The following is a 20,975-nucleotide window of genomic DNA, read 5'->3' on the forward strand; positions in this document are numbered from 1 at the left end:
TTGGCGCTGAGGCCGTTAATACCGTTTCTGCTCCGAGGAGGCGGTGCGAGGGCAGCCTGAGAGAGGACGAGGGAGGGTCCTGGCTCTGAGGCCCTCACACAGTGTGTGTGTGACAGAGAGAGAGAGGGAGAGTGATACGGCCACAGAGGGAGAGAGAGGGATACGGCCACAGAGAGGGAGAGAGAGTGATACGGCCACAGAGAGGGAGAGAGAGGGATACGGCCACAGAGAGGGAGAGAGAGGGATACGGCCACAGAGAGGGAGAGAGAGGGATACGGCCACAGAGAGGGATACAGCCACAGAGAGGGATACAGCCACAGAGAGGGAGAGAGAGTGACACAGAGAGGGAGAGAGAGTGATACAGCCACAGAGAGGGAGAGAGAGAGAGTGATACAGCCACAGAGAGGGAGAGAGAGAGAGAGTGATACAACCACAGAGAGAGATACAGACAGAGAGAGAGAGAGAGAGAGAGGGAGACAGAGATACAGCCAGAGAGAGAGAGAGAGGGAGAGAGTGATACAGCCAGAGAAAGAGGGAGAGAGTGATACAGCCAGAAGGAAGGAGAGAGGGGAAGAGAGAGTGAGACAACCAGAGGGAGAGACAACCTAAAATACAGCCTGTGAGACAGATGCAGCTGGAGAGAGACAGTGAGATACAGCCAGAGTGTGCCAGTGTGTGATACAACCAGAAAAGGAGAGAATTGTTTGTCTGAAAGTGTGAGATACAACCAGAGAGAGTGAGAGCATATGTGTGTGAGATACAAAGAATGAGTGTTACATATATAAGTTACATATATATGTGAGAGAGAGATGCTGTGGAGCAACTGAAATACAGTGTGAGAGAGGAACTGAGAGACAGAGGTTGAAATATCGTGTGTGAGGGAGACTGGGATACACAGTTAGACTCTGGACAGGGGACAGGAACTAAGGAAGACACATTAAGCCTAAAGCTGTGAAACGGCACCATGAAAGTAGTTGCTTTGATCAGGTAACTGAAGCAGCAACTCCAGTTGCCTCTGTTGCTGCGAAGTTATGTTGACTGGCTCAGCTTTTGGGCTCTGAAAAGTTTGTTTTGGGAAAGAACAAGATTGAGGCTCATAACACATCTACAAATGATTTAAAATGTTCTAATGTAGAAAAAGTTTTTAATTTTTTTTCAAGATTTTAAATTTCAGATCCAAACATGGTGTGAAATCTACTCAGAAGATGAATAATAATGGGTTTTGTTTGATAAGAGTGATACACATTTGTGATTAATGTTATGGCATTAAATATCAGTTGAATACAGTATATTGCTTTAATCCAAATCCTACTAAATAAACTGAAACTGAAACCTGGGGAGGACAACAATTTTTGTTTTGTCAGCCGGGTGTTTGAGAACAAATGCTTGCTCTTTATGAAGGAAAACAATGTAAAGTACATTTTATAGTGTATGGAATGCATCACAGTAATGGTACCTTATCCTTAAATTAATCCTAACAGTATTTACATTTGAAAAAAATCTTTAAAATCCTGCATTAGCTTTTGCCTTGAGTTAGTAAAAGAGATTGAACACAAACGGTAAAGAAACTGCATGCTTAATGCTAACTCATTTTTATATTAAAAACTCATTTTGCAAACTCATTTTTATGTTAGAAACAGAAAGGAGGAGGCCTTTCAAACCATTGAACTTGTTTCACTATTATTTGGATATTATGGCATGTAAGGAGTTTTAGGGACTGTGCTAAATACATTTCCACCCATAATTGTGTTTGTTTTACACTGAACAAAAATGTGCTTGTGTAACCTTTTTGTTCACGTGCAATACAAGTGTAATAAAGAATTAAAAAGTACACTGGCACCAATATTGATCATCCACGTTAATATGAATTGAAATAATTGCCGAATTTACCTCTACAATTAACAGGATCAAATGCATATTTGACCAAATGTCTGTATATTTGAAACGTAAAAGGCACTAATTCCATAAATTGTGGAGAATTGCATATCACAGCCCTTTTTTGTCATTATATGTGAATATGTAATAGTCATAATGACGGAATTGCTGTTAATCTGTTTTAGTCCAGTGGAAAAATATTGATTTTAATTTCTCTTTTAGTGGTGGGAAGGACAGTTGTTACAATATGATGCAGTGTGTGGCAGCTGGGCACGAGGTTGTGGCATTGGCTAATTTAAAACCTGTTGATCATAAAGGTAAGTTTCTTCTGTTACTGTCAGCCATTTAAATTGCAACAGCCGAAGTGTCGATCCCAAGTGTTTCAGTGAGACTGTGTTCAGATGTGGTAAAAGTGTCTTTGGGCTTTTTCATATCCTCAAGTGAAGATAAGTCCTTAGTTAATATTGCCACACACAATATGTGACTGAATAGTTCTCCATTCATTAAAATTATTATGTATGTGAGAAAAAGGTTTTCTGTGACCTATGTGTGAGATCCAAGATCAAGTTGGGAGGTAGATTTGTGATAAAAAGGGAAAATGCCTGCAAGATGATGGGACGGGCAGGGGTAGGATTCTCATGCATCCTGGACTTTCATTTTGCATGTTGATGCAGAGTCACAAGATCACAGCCCGAAAACAGGTATGTTTTTCAGCTGAAGCCACACATGTGACATGGATTAGGTATCAGCCTGGCTCAATTGATAGCACACTTACCTCTTGAGTCAGATGGTTGTGGGTTCGTGCCCTACGTCTGGACTTTGAACTTGCTGACACTGATAGGCTGACTGTCTAATACAATGCTGATGGAGTGCTGCATTGTTGAGGTGTTGTCGTTTGGATGTGTCCTGTTTGCCTGTTCAGGTGGGCATTAAAACTCCCAGGGCATTATTTGGAAATAGGAGAGAATGTATCCCAGTGTCTTGGCCAGCAATCTCCCAGATTAATTGGGCATTCGCATCATGGCTGTTTATGGGACATTGCTATACACAATTTTTGGGCTGTTGCATTTGCCTACAAAATCCTACAATCATTACACTTTACAGTAAATCCTATGAAACACTTTGAGGCATCCTTCCGATGTGAAAGGCACTATATGAAATGCAAGGATTTGCATTATTAAGCAATTGTTATTTCAGCAAACCTGGTTGTTGGACTTTAATCCCACAAATGTCAAAGAACACTGTCTCTCCTCTATGGTAAAAGCATCCTACTCAAAGATTAAACAGGTTTTAAAGAAAACCATATTAAAGTTATTGTGTCCACTTTCCTCCCACTTTCCTTTCATTTGGAGTCCTGTAGCTCAGTGGTTAGAGCACTCGCTTTGCAAGCGAGAGACCTGAGTTCAATTCCAGGCAGGGCGAAACCTTGGGCAAGTTTCCTTACTCCACACGCCTAATAATAATCCCTCCAAAAAACAAAACAATAATAAATTGGTCATTTTCAATCTACGACTGTTTGTGGGACATTGCTGTGCGCAATTGGCTGCCTCGTTCGCCCACAAATATACAGTCAATTCACTTTACAGTGTGTTCTGTGAAGCGCTTTGGGACGTCCTCCCGACGTGAAAAGCGCTATATCAAATGCAAGGATTATTATTATTTATCCTTACCTCTGACTCAGAATGCAAGGACGTTGAATGGATTGTTGGCTCGGGAGAAACTTGGTTCTCTTTCCGAATAGTCTCGAGGGATCTTTAAAGACTTTATATGTACTGGTGAATTAAAAAACAATCGCTTTGTGTTTCTAACGGGACTTTCCATCCTCTCTCTGCTGCCAGCATTAGATTGCATTTCCAAAAACTTACAGTGGTTGTTTTAATATTTTAATACACTGCCTAGTGCCAGTACTGTAAAATGCATGAAGTAGGTGCAGTGCTGAGTACTTGCTCATTGTAAAATGGTATGGTTGTAACATTTCTTGTAATACATCTGCAGCCAGGAACTGGAGTTTTTACTCACAATTATTGTTGGAGTAAACAGCTGCACCTTTTATACTGGAGAACATTACGAACATATCAATGCTACCTTAGAGAACAAAAATCACCAGAATTCAATTCATCACATGCATGAGCCAAAATCACTCCCAAATACTATCAAAGTAAAGCATAGACAATGATCATCTGGTCAAGAAGCCAACAACATGTTTTCATCTGAAACAAGCAAAGAATTGGACCATAATCGTTAAATTCAAGATTCTGAATGCCTGTAACGGAGAAGTGCCTCTGCATGAGATCAATTATAAGAGATATATTATTTACTTCTTATTAAAATGGGCCTTGGTAAAATATCTTTTTCATTCCAGGGAGTCACTGAATGGAATAGAATCTCCCTGTGGTTAATGCAATTGGGACAGAATTTGCCAATTTGGGAGACAATGGGATATCTACTGAGGAAACAAATCTGGAATCATTAATAAAATGAAGTGCAGTCATTTTTCAAAGAAGGGTGTTCAAACTATACTTTAAGGTCCCTATGGTAGAAAGACAAAGTATTTCTTAAGGACAGTCTCAACAGTTCTGTTAAAAAAAAGTTTAAATAGATCAATCTCATCATTGTTTTTTTCTCTCCCTTGTTTGATTATATTTGTTTAAATGATGAGATACAATGACATCATTGTGAATCTGGTTTGGAAGAGTTACTGATCCAGAGAATGTTACGAAGCTGAATTAGATTAACAAGATAAAATCATTAACACAGGGTGCTTCAGGGTTCTTGCCATTTCAACTGTGTAGGTTAATTCAGTTCCCTCACAGTCTGCATGAGTAACTATTTTATGATGATTATGGCATTCACAATATAAACAGAAATATGCATTTAAAAACATTTAAGAAGTTAAATTTAACAGTTTTGGGGACTGGGTGGTAGAGTTGATTGCACACTATTCTGTCACTTCAAGTACCTAGGTTCTAATCCAAAAATAATTATAATTCTGACCTCACCCATCTTCTGCTCCACTTTACTGCATCCCTCTGCCTCCTGAACAAGCTTTTTATTTGTTACTCATAATGTATGTCATAACATTTTGATGAACTGCAGGTCAATAAACAGGGCAGAAAGCCAGCCTGCTTTCTGCCTGCCATCACAGTGAATGCAGAAGTGCTGACTGGTGATTGTGCCCTATTATAGTTTAAACTTTTATGGACACTCCCCCCAAACACCCAATTAGCATGTTACTTTGAGGGTCTGTTATCCTACCTTGTCTCATGATGTAGCACTCTCAACTCTAGGTCTGGAGGCTGTGGTTTCTAGCCTGGGTTGAGATTTGAGCTCATAGTTTAGACTGGACATTGCAGTGCATTGTTTGAGGAGTGCTATATTGTTGCATGAGATGTTAAACTGAGGTCCCATCTATCTGGTCAAGTGGATGTTCTTGATGTTCCCACAATACTGTTCAAAAAGAGAAGGGACATTCTGCTGGTGCCCAGGCCAACAATCAGCAGGAATAATTTGCTGTCTTGCTTGCCAACCGAAAAGCCAGATTACATCAATTTTATGTGAAGTGCTTTTGACATGATAAGGCAGTGTAAAAGTTTATTCTTTCATGGCATTGATAATAATAAGCCTTGCATTTGATATAGTGCCTTATCACGTCTTCAAGACGTCTCAAAGCGCTTTACAGAATATACTGTAAAGTGAATTGACTGTATATTTTGCAGGCAAAATTGTATTGATTATTAAAGTCAATAACATTCAATGTCTTCGTCCATTTTAAGTTGTGGCCTTGTCTGGCTGTTTATTCCCGCAGATGAGCTTGACAGTTACATGTACCAGACGGTGGGTCACCAGACGATAGACCTGTACTCTGAAGCTATCGGCCTCCCACTATACCGTCACACAATCCAGGGTAGCAGCCTAGCAATTGGAAGAGAATATACCAAATGTGAAGGAGATGAAGTGGAAGATCTCTACTATTTACTGAAGCAAGTTAAGGTATAGATGGGGCATTTTAAACAGTTTTGTGACTTATTTTTCTAAGATTTTGAACAGTGATAAATAGATACAAGACCAAATCAACTATAGTTTTTATGAACTGTATAATACTGTGGAGCTCTGTAGCTATGGTTTTTATACACTTTAGTTTCTGGAGGCCTGTAGATGGTTTGTTTTTCCCGTGAGGAGCAAATGGAGGGGGGGGGGGAGTCTGTAAGGAATGAAGATATGAGGGGTGGGGGGGGTCAAAACGGAGAGAGAGACACAGAATGCCCTGTCTGGGAATTGTCTTCACCAGGGATAAAGTTAGCTGGAAATAATCAGGACGTTTGCTCAGCTACTTCTGGCCAGGAAGTAAAATGTAACCTTTGATGTTTAAAATCGAATAGATTATTCATTCTGGGGAGGTAAAGAAGTCTGGGGTTACACCAATAACCTCACCTTAGCCTCACATTTCTATCAGTTACTTACGTGTTTGCTAATATTGAAATTCACCATTTTTTTTCTTAAAATATGTGGTGCTTTGCTTCCCATTGTTTTTAATCACCTGGAATTCTGAAAATGATGGGGAAGTCTTTTGGAGATAAAGTGATCATTCAACATTCAGTTTAAACCACAAATGTGGCATAAGGATAACGATAACTTGCATTTATATAGTGCCCTTTAAACAATATTTGGCATGTGAATAAATAAATGCTTATTTGTGTTGCATCCAAGCTCAACCGACTTCCACTCTCCAGACACTATTTATTTAGAGAATGTACATACTGTTGTTGGTGTTACTTTTGTCATCATTAATGTCATTTTGTTTTCCAACACTCTGTGTTTTTAAAAGGATAAAGTAGAAGATGAAAAGGCCATTTAGCCAATCAAATCTGTTTCTTCCATAGGAATGTGTATACTATATATCCTCATAGATTCTATGCTGCATATTTAATCTGTTGAGAAAATGCTGCTGAATTTCTCCCTGTACCCCAAGGTAATTGAACAAAACTGCAGAATATCTGTCTGTCTCCACTATTCATCTCTGGCCAGCTGTCTTCCAGAGATGACATTTCTTTAGTCAGAGCAACACAAGAACCATTGTAGTCCATAGAGTATTTGATTTATCTCTCCTCCCCTTAACCTTCAATCCCATTGCTATCCAGATATCTATCAACTTCTCTTTTTTTCCCAGAGAAGTTAATCAACATGGCATTAACTGCTTTTTCGTTTCACAATTGGGGACCTGAATAGACATTCATGTGGTCTTAACTCATTGTGTATCATCATAATTCTTAAAGTTAGTTATGACTAAAACTATAATTTAAAAAGTTCATTATAACTTATTAAGAATTGTGATGATATACAAGACCATGGAATGTCTATGCTGCTCCCCAATTCTGAAAGGAAAAAGTAATTCATGCCATCCTTCTCTTAAAAAAAAGTTAGTGATAAATTTTAATAAAACAAATCATGAATGATTTACAGTTGCCAAGCAGTTGATACCTCTTATCAAAGAAAAGAATAATTGTTTGGCACTCTAAATACATGGATTAATATGAAAGCAAAGACATATGTGACAGTATTATTGTGAGGAAATATATGTTATAGCCACACTACCGCCACGAACTACACAGTATCACCGGTATTTGGATTACCGAAATAATATGGTTCTTGTCAATATAATATATTCTTATAAATGCTGTGTTTCAATTCAGCAGATCAATACGACACACAAATCCTATCACGTTCAAATGCAACAAAAGCCCTTTGTACATCCTGCTGAAATTTAATAATTTAAGGACTAAGATGGAATATTAAATTCAGTCAGATTAATTGCAAGGAGCCACTCCTAGCTCCAAACCACCTACTGTAAATCTCTTTGGGTTGTGTGAAACACATTGTTAATGGTTGTGATTTTACAGAATAAAACTGTCCATAATTTGAAACTCACTTTGGATGGGAATAGAAGTGTGGGAAATGGAAGGCTCACACCACTGTGTGAAGGCTTGCTGCTGGGACAGTGTGGAGGGATCTTTACACTGCATTTAATTGTGCTATTCCTAACCTCAGAATGCTTCTAGCAGAAGTTAGGTGTTTTATTCCCCGCAACTACAGTACAGTAATATCTGTCCTCTCAACAAATACAAATTTGACACATCTCAAAACACTGCACAAGTAATTGCTGTCAAGTGTAGTAATTATTTTTGTAAGTAACTACTGCAGCTATTTTGTACATAGCAAGTTTGCACAACCAGCCATGGCCAATTTATCTAGATGATTGTTGGTCAGGTAATGGGAAAAATCCCTTGTTTTTTAGGGTTCCTTGATATCCATGAAAACAGGCATTTGGACTTCTGTTCAAAGTTCTGTTTTAAGGAAGCCACCTCCAACACCTCACCCAGACGTTTGTTCAATTAAGGTTTTTGTGTTGCTAATCTCTCAGGATCTTTGGTCAACTGGCATCATGTAGCTGTTGTGTATTTTTTCTATCTGAAGTACAAATACAGCAATTGTCCAGCACAAATTCCCTGCTCTTAGTTTATTTTTTTTAATTTACAGAAAATGTGAGATTGTTGTTGATTTCATATGAGCCAATTTACTCCTACGCATAAATGGAAATATGTTTGTGGAAAGTGGAATGAATGTATGTATGGTGCTTTTAAGTTACGTGATACAGCTGTGAGTAAAGTGCATTCTATCCATTGTCTTATTCAGCAACAGCAGTCTTCTTTTTTGAAACCTGCCTTTCTTTTGCACTTTATCATGCTGTGCGACTTTAAAAATGGCAAATAATTAATCGGCGGAATATTTAAAATTCTCTTTTAAATCGCAATCAATTAAAGCTGGAAGAATTATTAATCTGTTAGTTTTCTGTATAATTACAGTCAACTGGGAAAAGGTTAATTAGAGCTGTAAATTTTCAGCTATTCAGGCCAGGAAATAGCTTGATCCTTTAATTTTTTAATTAATCATTTAGCGGGCAGTTATGTATGCAGTTTCCAAGAAATGCCTTGCAGTTTCTGCTATTACTGCAAGGTCTATACGAGAGATTCATCCATGGCAGGTAGAAGGTTAACTTTTTCCCTTTGGTGGAAATCTGGGGAAAGACCGTTTCTCATACATACGTGCATACGTACATACTTACACTATCCATTTCTCTCTACAATGCTGAATAAACGTCTAGAAGGCAATGAAGGTACTTGTGTTAGGTACTGGTAGCGCTCAATTAGATGGACTCTCTCCATTTGTTTCGGAAATATTTTGCCCAGGGGTCTGTGTCTTCCCCACCCACTTCCCAAAGCTAGAGGTTCATATTGATGCACAATTCCCTGGTTGTTGGGATTCCTGATGTTTGAATCTGGACAGTGATTCTTTGCCAACTATTCAACATGGAGGCTATTGCAGATAAGTCTAATCCTGCCCTTGCCTGATAGCCACACAGCATTGGTCACTGGATAGTGATCAAACCCTGTGTTGAGCAAGATAGGTTAACATTGTGTGCATGACCCTTGCTACGTTTGAAATGTTAAGCTGCCTTTCTTTCAGATGTAGATTGAGTGCTAAGTATTAAAGGTATTTTCTGTTTTTATCTCTTGCAATGCAATCTATGTATGCACTGCTAATATCAAGCTTGCAAGTTTAGCAAATGCTGACATACTTACCCACTGTAAAAATAATGCCACAATGTACTGCTGGAAAGAAGGTACAATATTGAATTTCACTTATTCATATGGGGAGGAAGAAAAGACTGGCATAGCCAATTGTCATTATTTTTATTCTATTTTTCAAATAAAAGACCCTGTTTCTTGCATGCCGGCAAGATGGAAGCCATGCTCTTTGGCTCTCGTCAACGTCTTCTCTCCTGTGGGTCTGAACTCCTCAACCTCCCCAGGCTCTCCCTCAGACTCATCGAACCCGTGCACAATTTAGGCGTCAGGTTCAACCCTAGCTGGATTGCATGTTTTATTAGTTGATTAGCAATGTAAAAGATGTGGAATTTAGGTGTCAGCACTCTCACATCTGAGTTCAGGCACCAAATTGAGAGTGTGAGCTGATGCTACAGTGCAGTGTAGGTGGGAATGCTGCATTGTTGGAGAAGCTGTCCTGTGGATGAGATTTTCAACCAAGTTCCCCTGGCATCATTTGAAAAGAGAATGGAATTTCTACCAGTGTCCTGGCCGACAATCCTCCTGTTTTTTTTTTAAAAAATCATTTATTTCATGGCTTTGTGGCACACTCCTGTGTGTAAATTAGGTGCCGTGTTTGTCTATAAATGGGCAGACGCTCCACTTCACAGTAAGCCATGTGAAGTGTTTAGAGACATTTCAATGTGATAAGGCACTCTATCAAATTCAAGAATTATTAATAGTAATTCCTTTTATTAATAATAGTTCATTAAAATGTACTATCAGGTGATATGACATCTCATGCCCAAAGAAGACTCTTAAGTCCTGTTATGAGTGATATACTTTCATATGCTTTTGTTTTCAGATTTTCTTTTTCATTTTGCATTTTATTATTGATGGTGTGTGTGTGTGTGTGTGGTTAATGAGGGATTGTATGTATGTCTTTCCCCTTTTTAGGCCCATCAATATGACACACACTACTCTCTGTTAAGAGAGCAGGTATTCAGCCTGCTCCTTGGCATCAGCCAATAGCAGACTCGACCCGCATGCTAGGTGATGCACGAAAAGCAGCTCAGGTTGGTCATTGACTTTGCCTCCTGTGCTGTGGGTTTCCCCTCATAGCTGTTCCCTGTAGGCAAGCTGAAATCAGCTGGGAAATTTGGGGTGAGAATCTGTATTCTGTCTATCATTAGTTATTGTCTCAGGAGTCTTTTATAGTGGGGGGCTGTGTGGGGGCAGAGGAGAAGAAGTGAGACTACAAACTAACAATACCGTGGTTACAGACCATGTAGAAAACCCATAGTTTGGATCTGTCTCCCAACTGAACAAGGTCATGCAAAAGGCTACAAAACGACAACACACATGAGAAAATAGATATTTTGGTGGTATGTCTGACCAGGCTAACAATGAGATGGCAGTTCCCATGCAAAGAGTAGGATATTTGAAATAACACTGTTGTTTTAACATTGCTATGGAATTGTAAACTAGACCACAGATTTTTTTCTTGATGCGAACAGGCTGAAATGTATTGAGGAGAACCTTGGTTTCCTTCCCTGCTCCTTTCTGATTGTGTTGGTGCAGAATACATGGAGTCAGGCACAGGCAGTGAATGGTGGCAAGAAAGCCTCGGGGCTCTACTCATCAGCATAAACTTGCTGATTGCCAGGTTTTCCTAATTTTAGTTTCCAGGGTACTGGTGCCATGACCTTGTCTGCTCCATTTGATAGTCTGGGTCTCCCACATTCTCATGTGGGTATGGAATAGTTAGACATGCATTGTTTACCCAAATCCAAGTGAACTGTGCACCAGCAGCAAGTTTGATAAACACACATTTCCTGCTTTTATCAGGGAGATCACAGAATGTGAAGTATGAGTTTCCAGTTTTACTTACTCCCTTCAGCTCTTTTCCTGTTTAAAAACTCACTAATGGTGTGCCGAACTATTCCCGTTATGATTTAGTTACGGCAGTTAACTGCTTATTCCCGTGGATGCTTTACCAATGTCTGGCAAGTCTTTGGAAAGGGAAAAACAATGAAACCTTTATTTCATTCAGCCAATCTTGTAATAAAAATATTGAGCTGCTTTTACATTTGGGTTTGTTTAATGTGTGTAGCTTGTGTACAGCTTCTGTTTGTAGTCATGTTTAAAAGCAGAAATCAGACGCGACCACCAGTAAATTTGAGTGAAAACATTTAGCATGAGTTAATGTGTGAGCCTTTAGGACAATTCTGTTAATAATACCTCTTGAAAGAGCTCCTGCTTTTCACAGTACCACAGTGAGTAATCTGATTTAATTGCTTGTTATAATTGGAGCGGTTGGACTCTTAATTTAAACTTTGATTAATCAGGGGCTAGATTTTCCACTGGGTGGTAATTCTGCTTTGCGGTTCTCTTTTCCGTTTTACCTGCTAGTGGTTGTATCCACTGGATTTCACCTTTCTCCTGCTGAAATCTACACTAGGTTTAATACTTCAGTACATGTAATCAAGCCAGTGATGAGGAGATCTAGGTTTATATTAATACATGACTAAGATTACATTTTTTTAAAAAAACAAAGGTCCATCTCCTGATACGGTGGCTGGAACTAACTTGACATCAGGCCAGGGCTGCAGCTGTGCACTTAAATAGGAATGTTCAGTACTGAAACAATCTTTGTTTTTAATTTTTCCAATTGGCAAGCATTACCCTCTTGGGCTTGATGGTTTGCTTAAATAATACTGCCAGTTGCAGGTTTAGATTGTATTCTATGAATAACCAGAAGTAACTGGTGCAGTAACAAATGTCAAATTGACTGCTGGCTGCTAAAACAATGCTTGCATTTGATGTAACGCCTTTCACATTGGCAGGCTGTCTCCAAAGCACTTCACAGGATTTACGGAAAAGTGTAGTTACTGTGTATTTTGCAGCAATTGTTTGCACTGAAGTGTCCCACAAACAGACACAAAGTAAATGAATGACCAGTGTTATTTGGGGGAATGTTGGCCAGGACACCAGGAGAAACTCCCTTTCCTCCGCCTTTTCAAATGGTGCCATGGGATCTTTCATGTCCACCTGAATGGCGGGGGTGGGGGGGTGTGGAGTGGCGAAACACCATGGTTTAACGTCTCCTCAAGAATGGCATCTCCACATGGTAAGCCCTTAATGCTGTTGAACGGAAAAGTTAGTTTCCATTCCCCCAATGATTTGTTCAGAATAATAGATGAGATTGCATACATCTGTGTGAAAATCTTTCTCGTGGTGACTTGTGTTGATCTTTTGTAATTGTTTTTTAAAAATATGGAGTCATCTAATTAAAATCAGTGGTGAGATAAAATGTTAGGTTACCATTATGCGTACTCTGTTTGTGTTAATGGATGTATTTTCTATGTTTTAGCTATTCCATTTAAATCGTTCTTCTTTTACAGCTTCTTCAGATGCACAACTACCCACAGGAATTTCTTGCTACATATTCACTGTGCAAGGGTCATACATAACCTCTAAGGAGAAAGTGCTTATGGCATAAAATTCTCAACAACTACGTCTCTGATATTGCTTTAAAATATTTAGCCCATTTCACATAGATGAAATGTGATCACATTCGTTTATGTGTTGCATATGTAGATAAACTTGTTAATATATCTTAACAACAAGTTGTATTTATAAAGCGCCTTTCAGGGTTTGACGTCCCAAACCCTGAAAAACAGTGGTGCAATATTGAAGTTCATATGATATAATTAGCAGGAAAGTTGTGGTTGGTTGGCCATTGCAACATTTTCCGTGCAAATGCTCCTTGTCCTGATGTTTCTCCCCTTGTTTGAGTTTACACAGTTCTGTAATTGCAAGTTACTCTTCCCACAGTCCATAAATACAGTATGTGTAGAACCAGAACACTAAGTTGCATCGATCCCAGTATGTATCCAGTGTTGGTAACAAAGTGGTGCATCTGTTTATCATTTCAATTGGTTGCCTGTGCCATCCATGCAAAGCTGAAAGTTACAGCATTTTTAAATCTGTATTGTTCTGTATGCAATCTCCAAATTGCCTTTCACAGCTAACCTAATTTAATACATTAGTTTTGAGCTATGTATAGAGAGGATATTGCTTAGAACATCCACTCCACACAAACAGCAAGTAAAATGTGTTAAAAAGGTGAATATTATAAAATTATCATTATAATATAAAAAAAAGATTCAGTATTAAAAGACTTTAAAGTACTGATGAAGCAAAAAGCCCTTGTCTGAAATTGGTAATGTAAATCAGTGCATTTGTATGGTATATTTATTCAGCACATAGCTCTTATATAAAATTGGCTATGTGGAGAAACATTTAGGAATGTTCTTTATTTTTATGTTACTATTCTGAACTGTACTTGCCCTGATGAGATCAGTTAGGAGATTGTGTGGATGTAGCATTTTTAAGGTTGAAGGATTTTAAAGAAATGACAATACTGTATAGGACATATGTTATTGGACAATAGTATTTGATAAAACCGTGTTATTGAACTTGTGGATATCTGATGATAAAGGAAGCTAACGTGTTTTACTGGTCTTTTATTGGTGAATTGAGGGCATTGAGAATGTACCGATGAAGGCTGGAGCTGCATCATAAAATTGTTCACATTCAGGCATATTTAGAATATGACTAGATCTCAGTCTCATACCATTAAATTCCTTTATTCTGCATGAGAATTTCTGAACTGTACCACAGATTTCATGTGACCATTTTATTATTAATAATAATAATCCTTGCATTTGATATGGTGCTTTTCACGTCTTCTAGAATTCTCAAAGCGCTTCACAGAATAAACTGTAAAGTGAATTGACTGTATATTTGTGGACGAAACGCGGCAGCCAATTGCGCACAGCAGTGTCCCACAAATAGTCGTGGATTGAAATGCCCAATTATTGTTTTTTTTGAGGGATTATTATCAGGCATGTGGAGTAAGGAAACTTGCCCAATCATAAAAAAATAATAATAATCCTTGCATTTGATATAGTGCCTTATTACGTCTTCTAGATGCCTCAAAGCACTTCACAGAATATATTGCAAAGTGAATTGACTGTATATTTTGTGGGTGAAATGCAGCAGCCAATTGCGCACAGCAGTGTTCTACACCGTCGTGGATTGAGTGACCAAATTATTTTTTTAAGGGATTATGAGGCATCTTTTCTCTCAGTGGTGTATTGATGTTACACTAGTGCCCTCTATGGCCCACTCCTGAATGACTGGAATGATAGTTCTGAGTTTACAGAAAGCTAAGACAGACTTTAAATCAGTATTGTGAAGGCATTCCCTCCTTAACTCATTAGTTCTAAAGAGATTTTTTTTGGTTGAGAAGTATTTTCAGTTTCAATGGGGCCTCTCAGCCAACAAAGGAAACAAAAGCCCATTTTGAGTCCTTACTTGGGTTAGTAACTCACGTTTATCAGTACTCGGTTGCTAAAGTGGACTTTTATCTGACTTTCATCAGGGTAATTCGAGAATGACAGAATCTATCCAAATCATGCATTCAGCTAATGAAGCTCCACTTTGAACTCAGCCTTCAAAATAACGGGTTGTGTTTTTGGGGAAAGAGAGATGAGTGAAAGCTCTTAAAGTTGGTTTGTACTAGGTTATTCTTAAATGAGGCTTGCTTCAGCAGGTCAGGGCACAGGAGTGCAGATCGCAGATGTTAATAATGTATGTTGGAGCCAAGCAAGAGACATTGGCTAATTTATAGTTATATGAAACATGCAGCATTGTTAATTAATACACTTATCGTGCTAATCCTGCAACTTTTCTGTAGGTTCAATGTTTTCCACAGTAAGACAGGATCTGATTTCAACAGCCTAATTTAACGCAGTTGCAAAATGTTGAGGAGTTTTCTGTGACTGCTATATTTGCTTCCAACATTAACAGCCAGATTAGACTTGTAAATGTATTGTAACTGCACCAGTTCCACAGACCTCTGACCACAGCAGTAATTTGTTTGTATTTTTCTGCTTAATATACTTTCTGCTCAATCATGTTGAATAATAATGACAAAAGATAGTTTATTGTGGCTTGCTGCAAGTAGATAAGCCACAGGCTGTTTATTATTTTCCATTTAGCAGATTTCTTGACTTTGATATCCTATATTTGCACTGTATTTTAAATTAAGTTAAATTCTGAAAATTTTAAAAGTTGTATTATTGGAAAGTGTAACTTTATGTTGAAGGAGAAGCTACATTTGGCTGTGGAGTTTAGTTGGACGAATGATCAATGGATGATAACTCTTAAAAGACTTTTGTTGTGTGGTTAAAACAAACAGCATTTGTAATAATTGTTGCCAGCTTCTTCTCAAACTCTGTACAGTATATATGAATAGGAATTTAACTGGGACCTATGGACAGAAATGTGAGGTTCCTATAATAGATTCAGCTAATAAAAGTTTTACTGTGTCATTTTATCATCGTTTTCTCCACAACGCTCCATAACACTGCCGTTTGTGGACAAGTGTCGCCCTTTAGTTGAATTTATTTTGAACATAAATCTCATATAACCTGACGTTACATGAACCTTTGGTACTCAAACCTGCTGTGTTTCTTTGCATATGCAGAAGGTAATCATTGAAAATGTTACTTTTTGGATGCACATTTTATATTATAGACTCTAGTTCTTTAAAAGGTGCCTGGGAGAGGATGCTTCATACTGAATGGGGAAATTGCTGATTGCCTTTCACACATGTGCATTTTCTATATTTGTGAGCAAAACTTTGATTTTTATTTGCTTTCTTTGTACTAGTGAATAGTGAGGGGGGGGGGGTGGAAGGAATGTTATGTGGTACCTGTTTGTCCCTGATTTGAACTCTCAAATTCAGCCCGAATTTGGAAGCTAGTTACTTGTGAGAACTGAGGCAACTAACTTTCAAATTGCAACTCAATTTGAGAATTTTCCAGAATGCTTTGTGGTATTAAAATGTAAGACAAAATGGTTTTACAGGCTTTGAATAGATGGAATTTGTGGCCTAATGACCAAAATAACTTGCAATGCTATTTTGGCTTAGAAATACTGTATCAGTAACATTTGAGCAAATGTAACAAATGACTTCTCATCAAAACCTGGGTTGCTTTGTAAATATTGAGAATGCTTGGAGCCATGCCCATACCCAAGAACACTGACATACAAATTCACTAGTTTAAAAACATCTAGCGGAAGCTTCATAAATTAATTCCTTTCATGATTTTTAAAATGTATATGAATGAACTTGTATCTGACTCTATCTTAACTGATCATATTAATGGTTACTCTCTGGCCATTGTGACCTGAGTTTATTTATCTCCTGAATTCTCTTGGTGTATTAATTTTAATGCCTTCTTCCTAGTTTCCAATACATACATGATTTCATAACATTATTTTTGAATTTTCTAAAATTCTGTGTTCCTTGGCTATATAAATGATGTTTCCATTTAATTCAACATTCAACATTTGTTTCTTTAGTGGAAATTCAAGCATGTCAACATAGCATTAGCAATAGCTTTACTAAGCATATCATTAAAGATAACAGTGCATAAATTTAGCGTTGTATTTGTAACCAATATTCAAGTAATGTAAGACACCAACCACTTTCATCACCTTTATACAATGAGTGAGGTTAAACAAAGAAGCAATACTTGAATACTTTGTGTCATGTAAAATATTCTGACCAAATGACTGGTTTAAAGTGTATCTAAAAGGCGTTAGATTTGAGAAAATGTATGGTAAAAGACAAACAAAGAAAATGCTGATTCCAGCAAAATGCACAGATAGTGGAAGCATGGTTTGCCTCTGGTTTCTGGTGCAGACCAGCCAGCTTCCTGCACATGCGTGGGGTGCAAGATACCAATCATTCATCTGTCAATTTGGTATAATTGATGAGCTCTCACGAGTGTTTCTTGTGCTAAAAATGGTCACGAGAGTGATCACGGTTGACTGGCTGGCTTCCTGCAAGTTGTGTGCATGTGTAGAGACAACAAATCAGAAGTCAGAGGTGAACTGAGCAGCAACTTGATGACCAAGAGGTAGGACTGACCACACCACAGAACAGTGTCTTACGATTTTGGTTCTGAAGCATCATGTTAAAATAATAATAATAATTATAATCCTTGCATTTGATATTGTGCCTGCCTTATGGCGTTATTAAGACGTCTCAAAGCGCTTCATAGAATATACCGTAATGTGAGTTGACTATATATCTTGTGAGGGAAACGTGGCAGCCAATTGCACACAACAGAGTCCCACAAACATTGATGGTTGAGTGGATTGAGTGACCATTTCTGTTATATATGTTGGCATATCCCTGTACTTGGCTGTACCAGTTACCATCAAAGTTATTTTTTTGACAAAATTATGTTTAAATGATATGTGCGATGCTATAGATTGAAACTAAACTTTTTTTTAAAACAATGCACAATGATTTTATACTCATATTTATATAAAGGAATAATCATCAATGTATTTATTTCTAAAGAAATACATTTGTTTTCATTTTTAAATCTCAATACATGTTGAGGATCAAACACTCCCATTAAAATTCAGTTACATTTTTCAAAGCATTTATCCTTTTTGGTGTATTCCAGATATATGACGTCTGTCACCATGTTTCAGTTTTGTTGGGCTGTTGTATTTGTGAGAAGACAGTGGTGGTGGAGGGAAAGAGGAGGGAGCCAAAAGCTCTCTGTATATCCAAACAGCAAAGTTCAGATCAATTTTAATACAATGTTACATTTTGTTGTTGTTAGTTCAGTTGCAAGAAGATTACTACGTTTTATTACTCCAATTAACCAATTTTAAAAGTTAACAGGGGCTGGGGGAGGACGAGAAGGAGACTTGAGGTTTGAAATTTGATTCAGAATTACAATTTCCAAAGAAATAGGGCTTGATATAGAGCTTAGAAAACGTTGTACACACATAAATGAAATACTATCTTAACCTAAAGCTTTTATATCTGCAACTCACAAATCACAATTTGACCCCACATTTTTTAAAAAAATTACAGACTACAAATAGATATGATGCTTGTTTAAACATTTCTTAACCACAATCCTAAGTGCGGCTCCGATCAGGAAATGCCCCAAACCTACTAATGCATGAAATTCATGGTCATTTGTCTAAAGGAATAAACATTTTCTAGCTGTAACTGAGGTTTCTGCACATGCATGGGTTGTCTGGAAGCCCTTCACTGTTTATAATGTGTACTGCTATTCATGAATTAAGCAATAATGGATGTGTGTAATGTCCTCCCAAATTGAGAATAGCCAGGATGATTGAAGGATGAGACCTGAAGGTCACATCCATCAGTCTTTCAACCTATCCTCCAAATTGCTGTGCAACACAAACAATTATATATATTTTACATAATTAGCATAGCTAACATACACCAAAATTGTATTTGTATTTGTTCTAATTCTGTATATGTTCTGTAGCTATAGGTAGTTTTTGCATACATTTGTTTTAAAGTTTATGTAGTCTTGGGAAATGAGTTCTTATGTTTACAGTTTAACAATAGATACTTGGGCAAGGTGTATTGAACTTAGAACAGAATTCTTACTCAAAGCAGACCAATTGGGGATAGTGGGGTACTTTGTGCGGTTGAGAACCATGTAGGCAAATGTGTAGGTCAAGTGGAAGGGTTTATTTTGGAAGGAAAGTACCTGGGCGATCTATTACTTCTGTTGAAGTGTAGCTTCAAATCTTTTCATGTTCAAATTTTGTATTTTTTTTAGTTTTTTTAAATATGTTTACAACAACTTGAATTTATATAGCCTCTTTAAGATAAAATGTTTCAAAATCATTGACAAATGTATTCCATTTGTCTTGTTTTTTGCCTTAAAATCCAGATTCGCATTATAGATGTGATTGTGTTTCTGTATCTTTGCTACTCAAAACAATTGAGTGCTCTGCTATCCTATTTAACTTTCTTAAATAATTTTCTAGTACCTCTATTGCACTTCTGTACAGAATAAAAATAAATAAATGATCCAGTAGGCGATCCTTCCCTCACTTTACTTTTTCTCTATCGTAATATTTTCCGATATTATTTTATGAATGTTATTAGGTTCCTCCGAACTTTCCGATCTTCTTCCTCTAAAATTGAATATGCCATTCTACAGGTTCTTCCTTCTTCAATCTTCATTGTTATAATCAAAACTCATTGTGCCGTCTCTTACACAAATTTATTATTTCCCAAGAGCCATTTTCTAAGAGCGTTTTATTTCCTGCAATCTGCAGACTTTTAAATTCCAAGTTGAATGTCACCTACAACAGTTCTTGCCTCGCCTCTGTTTTGTTTTCTCTGGTGCTGTTTTAATGCAGGTGGTGTACTCTACTATGACCCATTAACTGAGTCCTTCAACTATGTATTTTCTGAATTGACACATGCTGTTATATTTTATCTGAACCATAGAGGAAGCACAATTATATAGAACACTACAGTACGAAAATAGGCCATTTGGCCTAACCAGCCCGTATCAGTGTTTATACTCCATATCAACCTCACCCCTGTCAATTCCCTCTCCCATACCCCTCTATTCCCTTCTCTCACAGATATGCATCAAGTTCCTTTTAACTACATTGGTGCCTTCTGCTTTAATTTATATCATTTATATCATAAATTGTATGCTTTCTCTGCTGGTGAAATAGAAGAGCATTGAGAATGCTAACATATCAGTTGGTTGTTTATTAAATTATAGATTCCTAAACATTTTGAAGTTTGAATTATAGAATGATAAAATCTGCAGAATCTTTGCTACACAAAAACCCAGTGCTCTCCTGCAGTATTGACTTCCTGGTAAATACTTTCCAAATTAAATCTGAATATTTTTTGATATAGTTGATGAAATTACTGCAAACTGTGGCTGGTAACCATTTACAGTTTATAAGTGAGTTTCCAAAGCAAGTGGCTGATTATATCAGATTTTAATGGTTGCCCCTGCTCCTAGCAAACGTTCTGTTCAAACTTGCAAATTATAAATCGGGAACCAAATGAACTTGCCAGAATGTAGTACTCATCAGACCTCCTCCTGTTCATTTCTCAATCCCTCTCAAAATAGAAAATTGTTTCCTTGCTTTAGGCTTTAAGAGGTTTTGATTGATTTTATTTATTTGTTTATGTTCATTCATAACATACAAGGAAATTGAAGTTGACACTGAGCCAGCCATTCACATTGCCATTGATGAAGCAGGGAATGTCAATTTGATTATTTTAGGGCAGGGGGCATCTACATTTGGATCCACTAAAGAATAGGACTATTTTCAGTATGCTTGGATTTTTTTTGTTTTTGTAGAGCCTCTTATTAGATGTCAGTGTGTGTAAATTATACTAAAAGCTTTAGGTTCTGACCAGCAACATGTGTCTTTCGTGCTCAGCGGAGTTTGGAAAAAAAAGCTTGATTTGATAATTAAGTACTTAAGACTTAGCAACAATCTAAATGTTTCAAAATCAAAATATTGTAAATGATTTTTTTCTTTCATCTTCCATTGGTAAATATAGTTACCATAGTTTTCTCCTTGTATTAAAAAAAC

The 20,975-nt window shown here is 37.5% G+C and overlaps 1 protein-coding gene across 3 annotated transcripts in view; it reads left to right on the plus strand.

Moving 5' to 3' along the window:
• Window positions 1-548: 548 nt before the first annotated feature.
• The window catches only part of dph6 (diphthamine biosynthesis 6), a 109,277-nt gene continuing 88,850 nt past the window's right edge, over window positions 549-20,975 (plus strand). For all 3 annotated transcript variants that reach the window (XM_042338264.1, XM_042338265.1, XM_007888029.2), the window contains exons 1-3: window positions 549-987; window positions 2,098-2,192; window positions 5,681-5,865. In XM_042338264.1, the coding sequence (XP_042194198.1) occupies window positions 965-987; window positions 2,098-2,192; window positions 5,681-5,865 (303 nt within the window). In that variant the 5' untranslated portion in view covers window positions 549-964. The remainder of the gene's footprint in view (window positions 988-2,097; window positions 2,193-5,680; window positions 5,866-20,975) is intronic.

Source organism: Callorhinchus milii, unplaced genomic scaffold (assembly GCF_018977255.1).
Source record: "Callorhinchus milii isolate IMCB2004 unplaced genomic scaffold, IMCB_Cmil_1.0 Scaffold9, whole genome shotgun sequence".
NCBI classification, from domain to species: Eukaryota; Metazoa; Chordata; class Chondrichthyes; order Chimaeriformes; family Callorhinchidae; genus Callorhinchus; species Callorhinchus milii.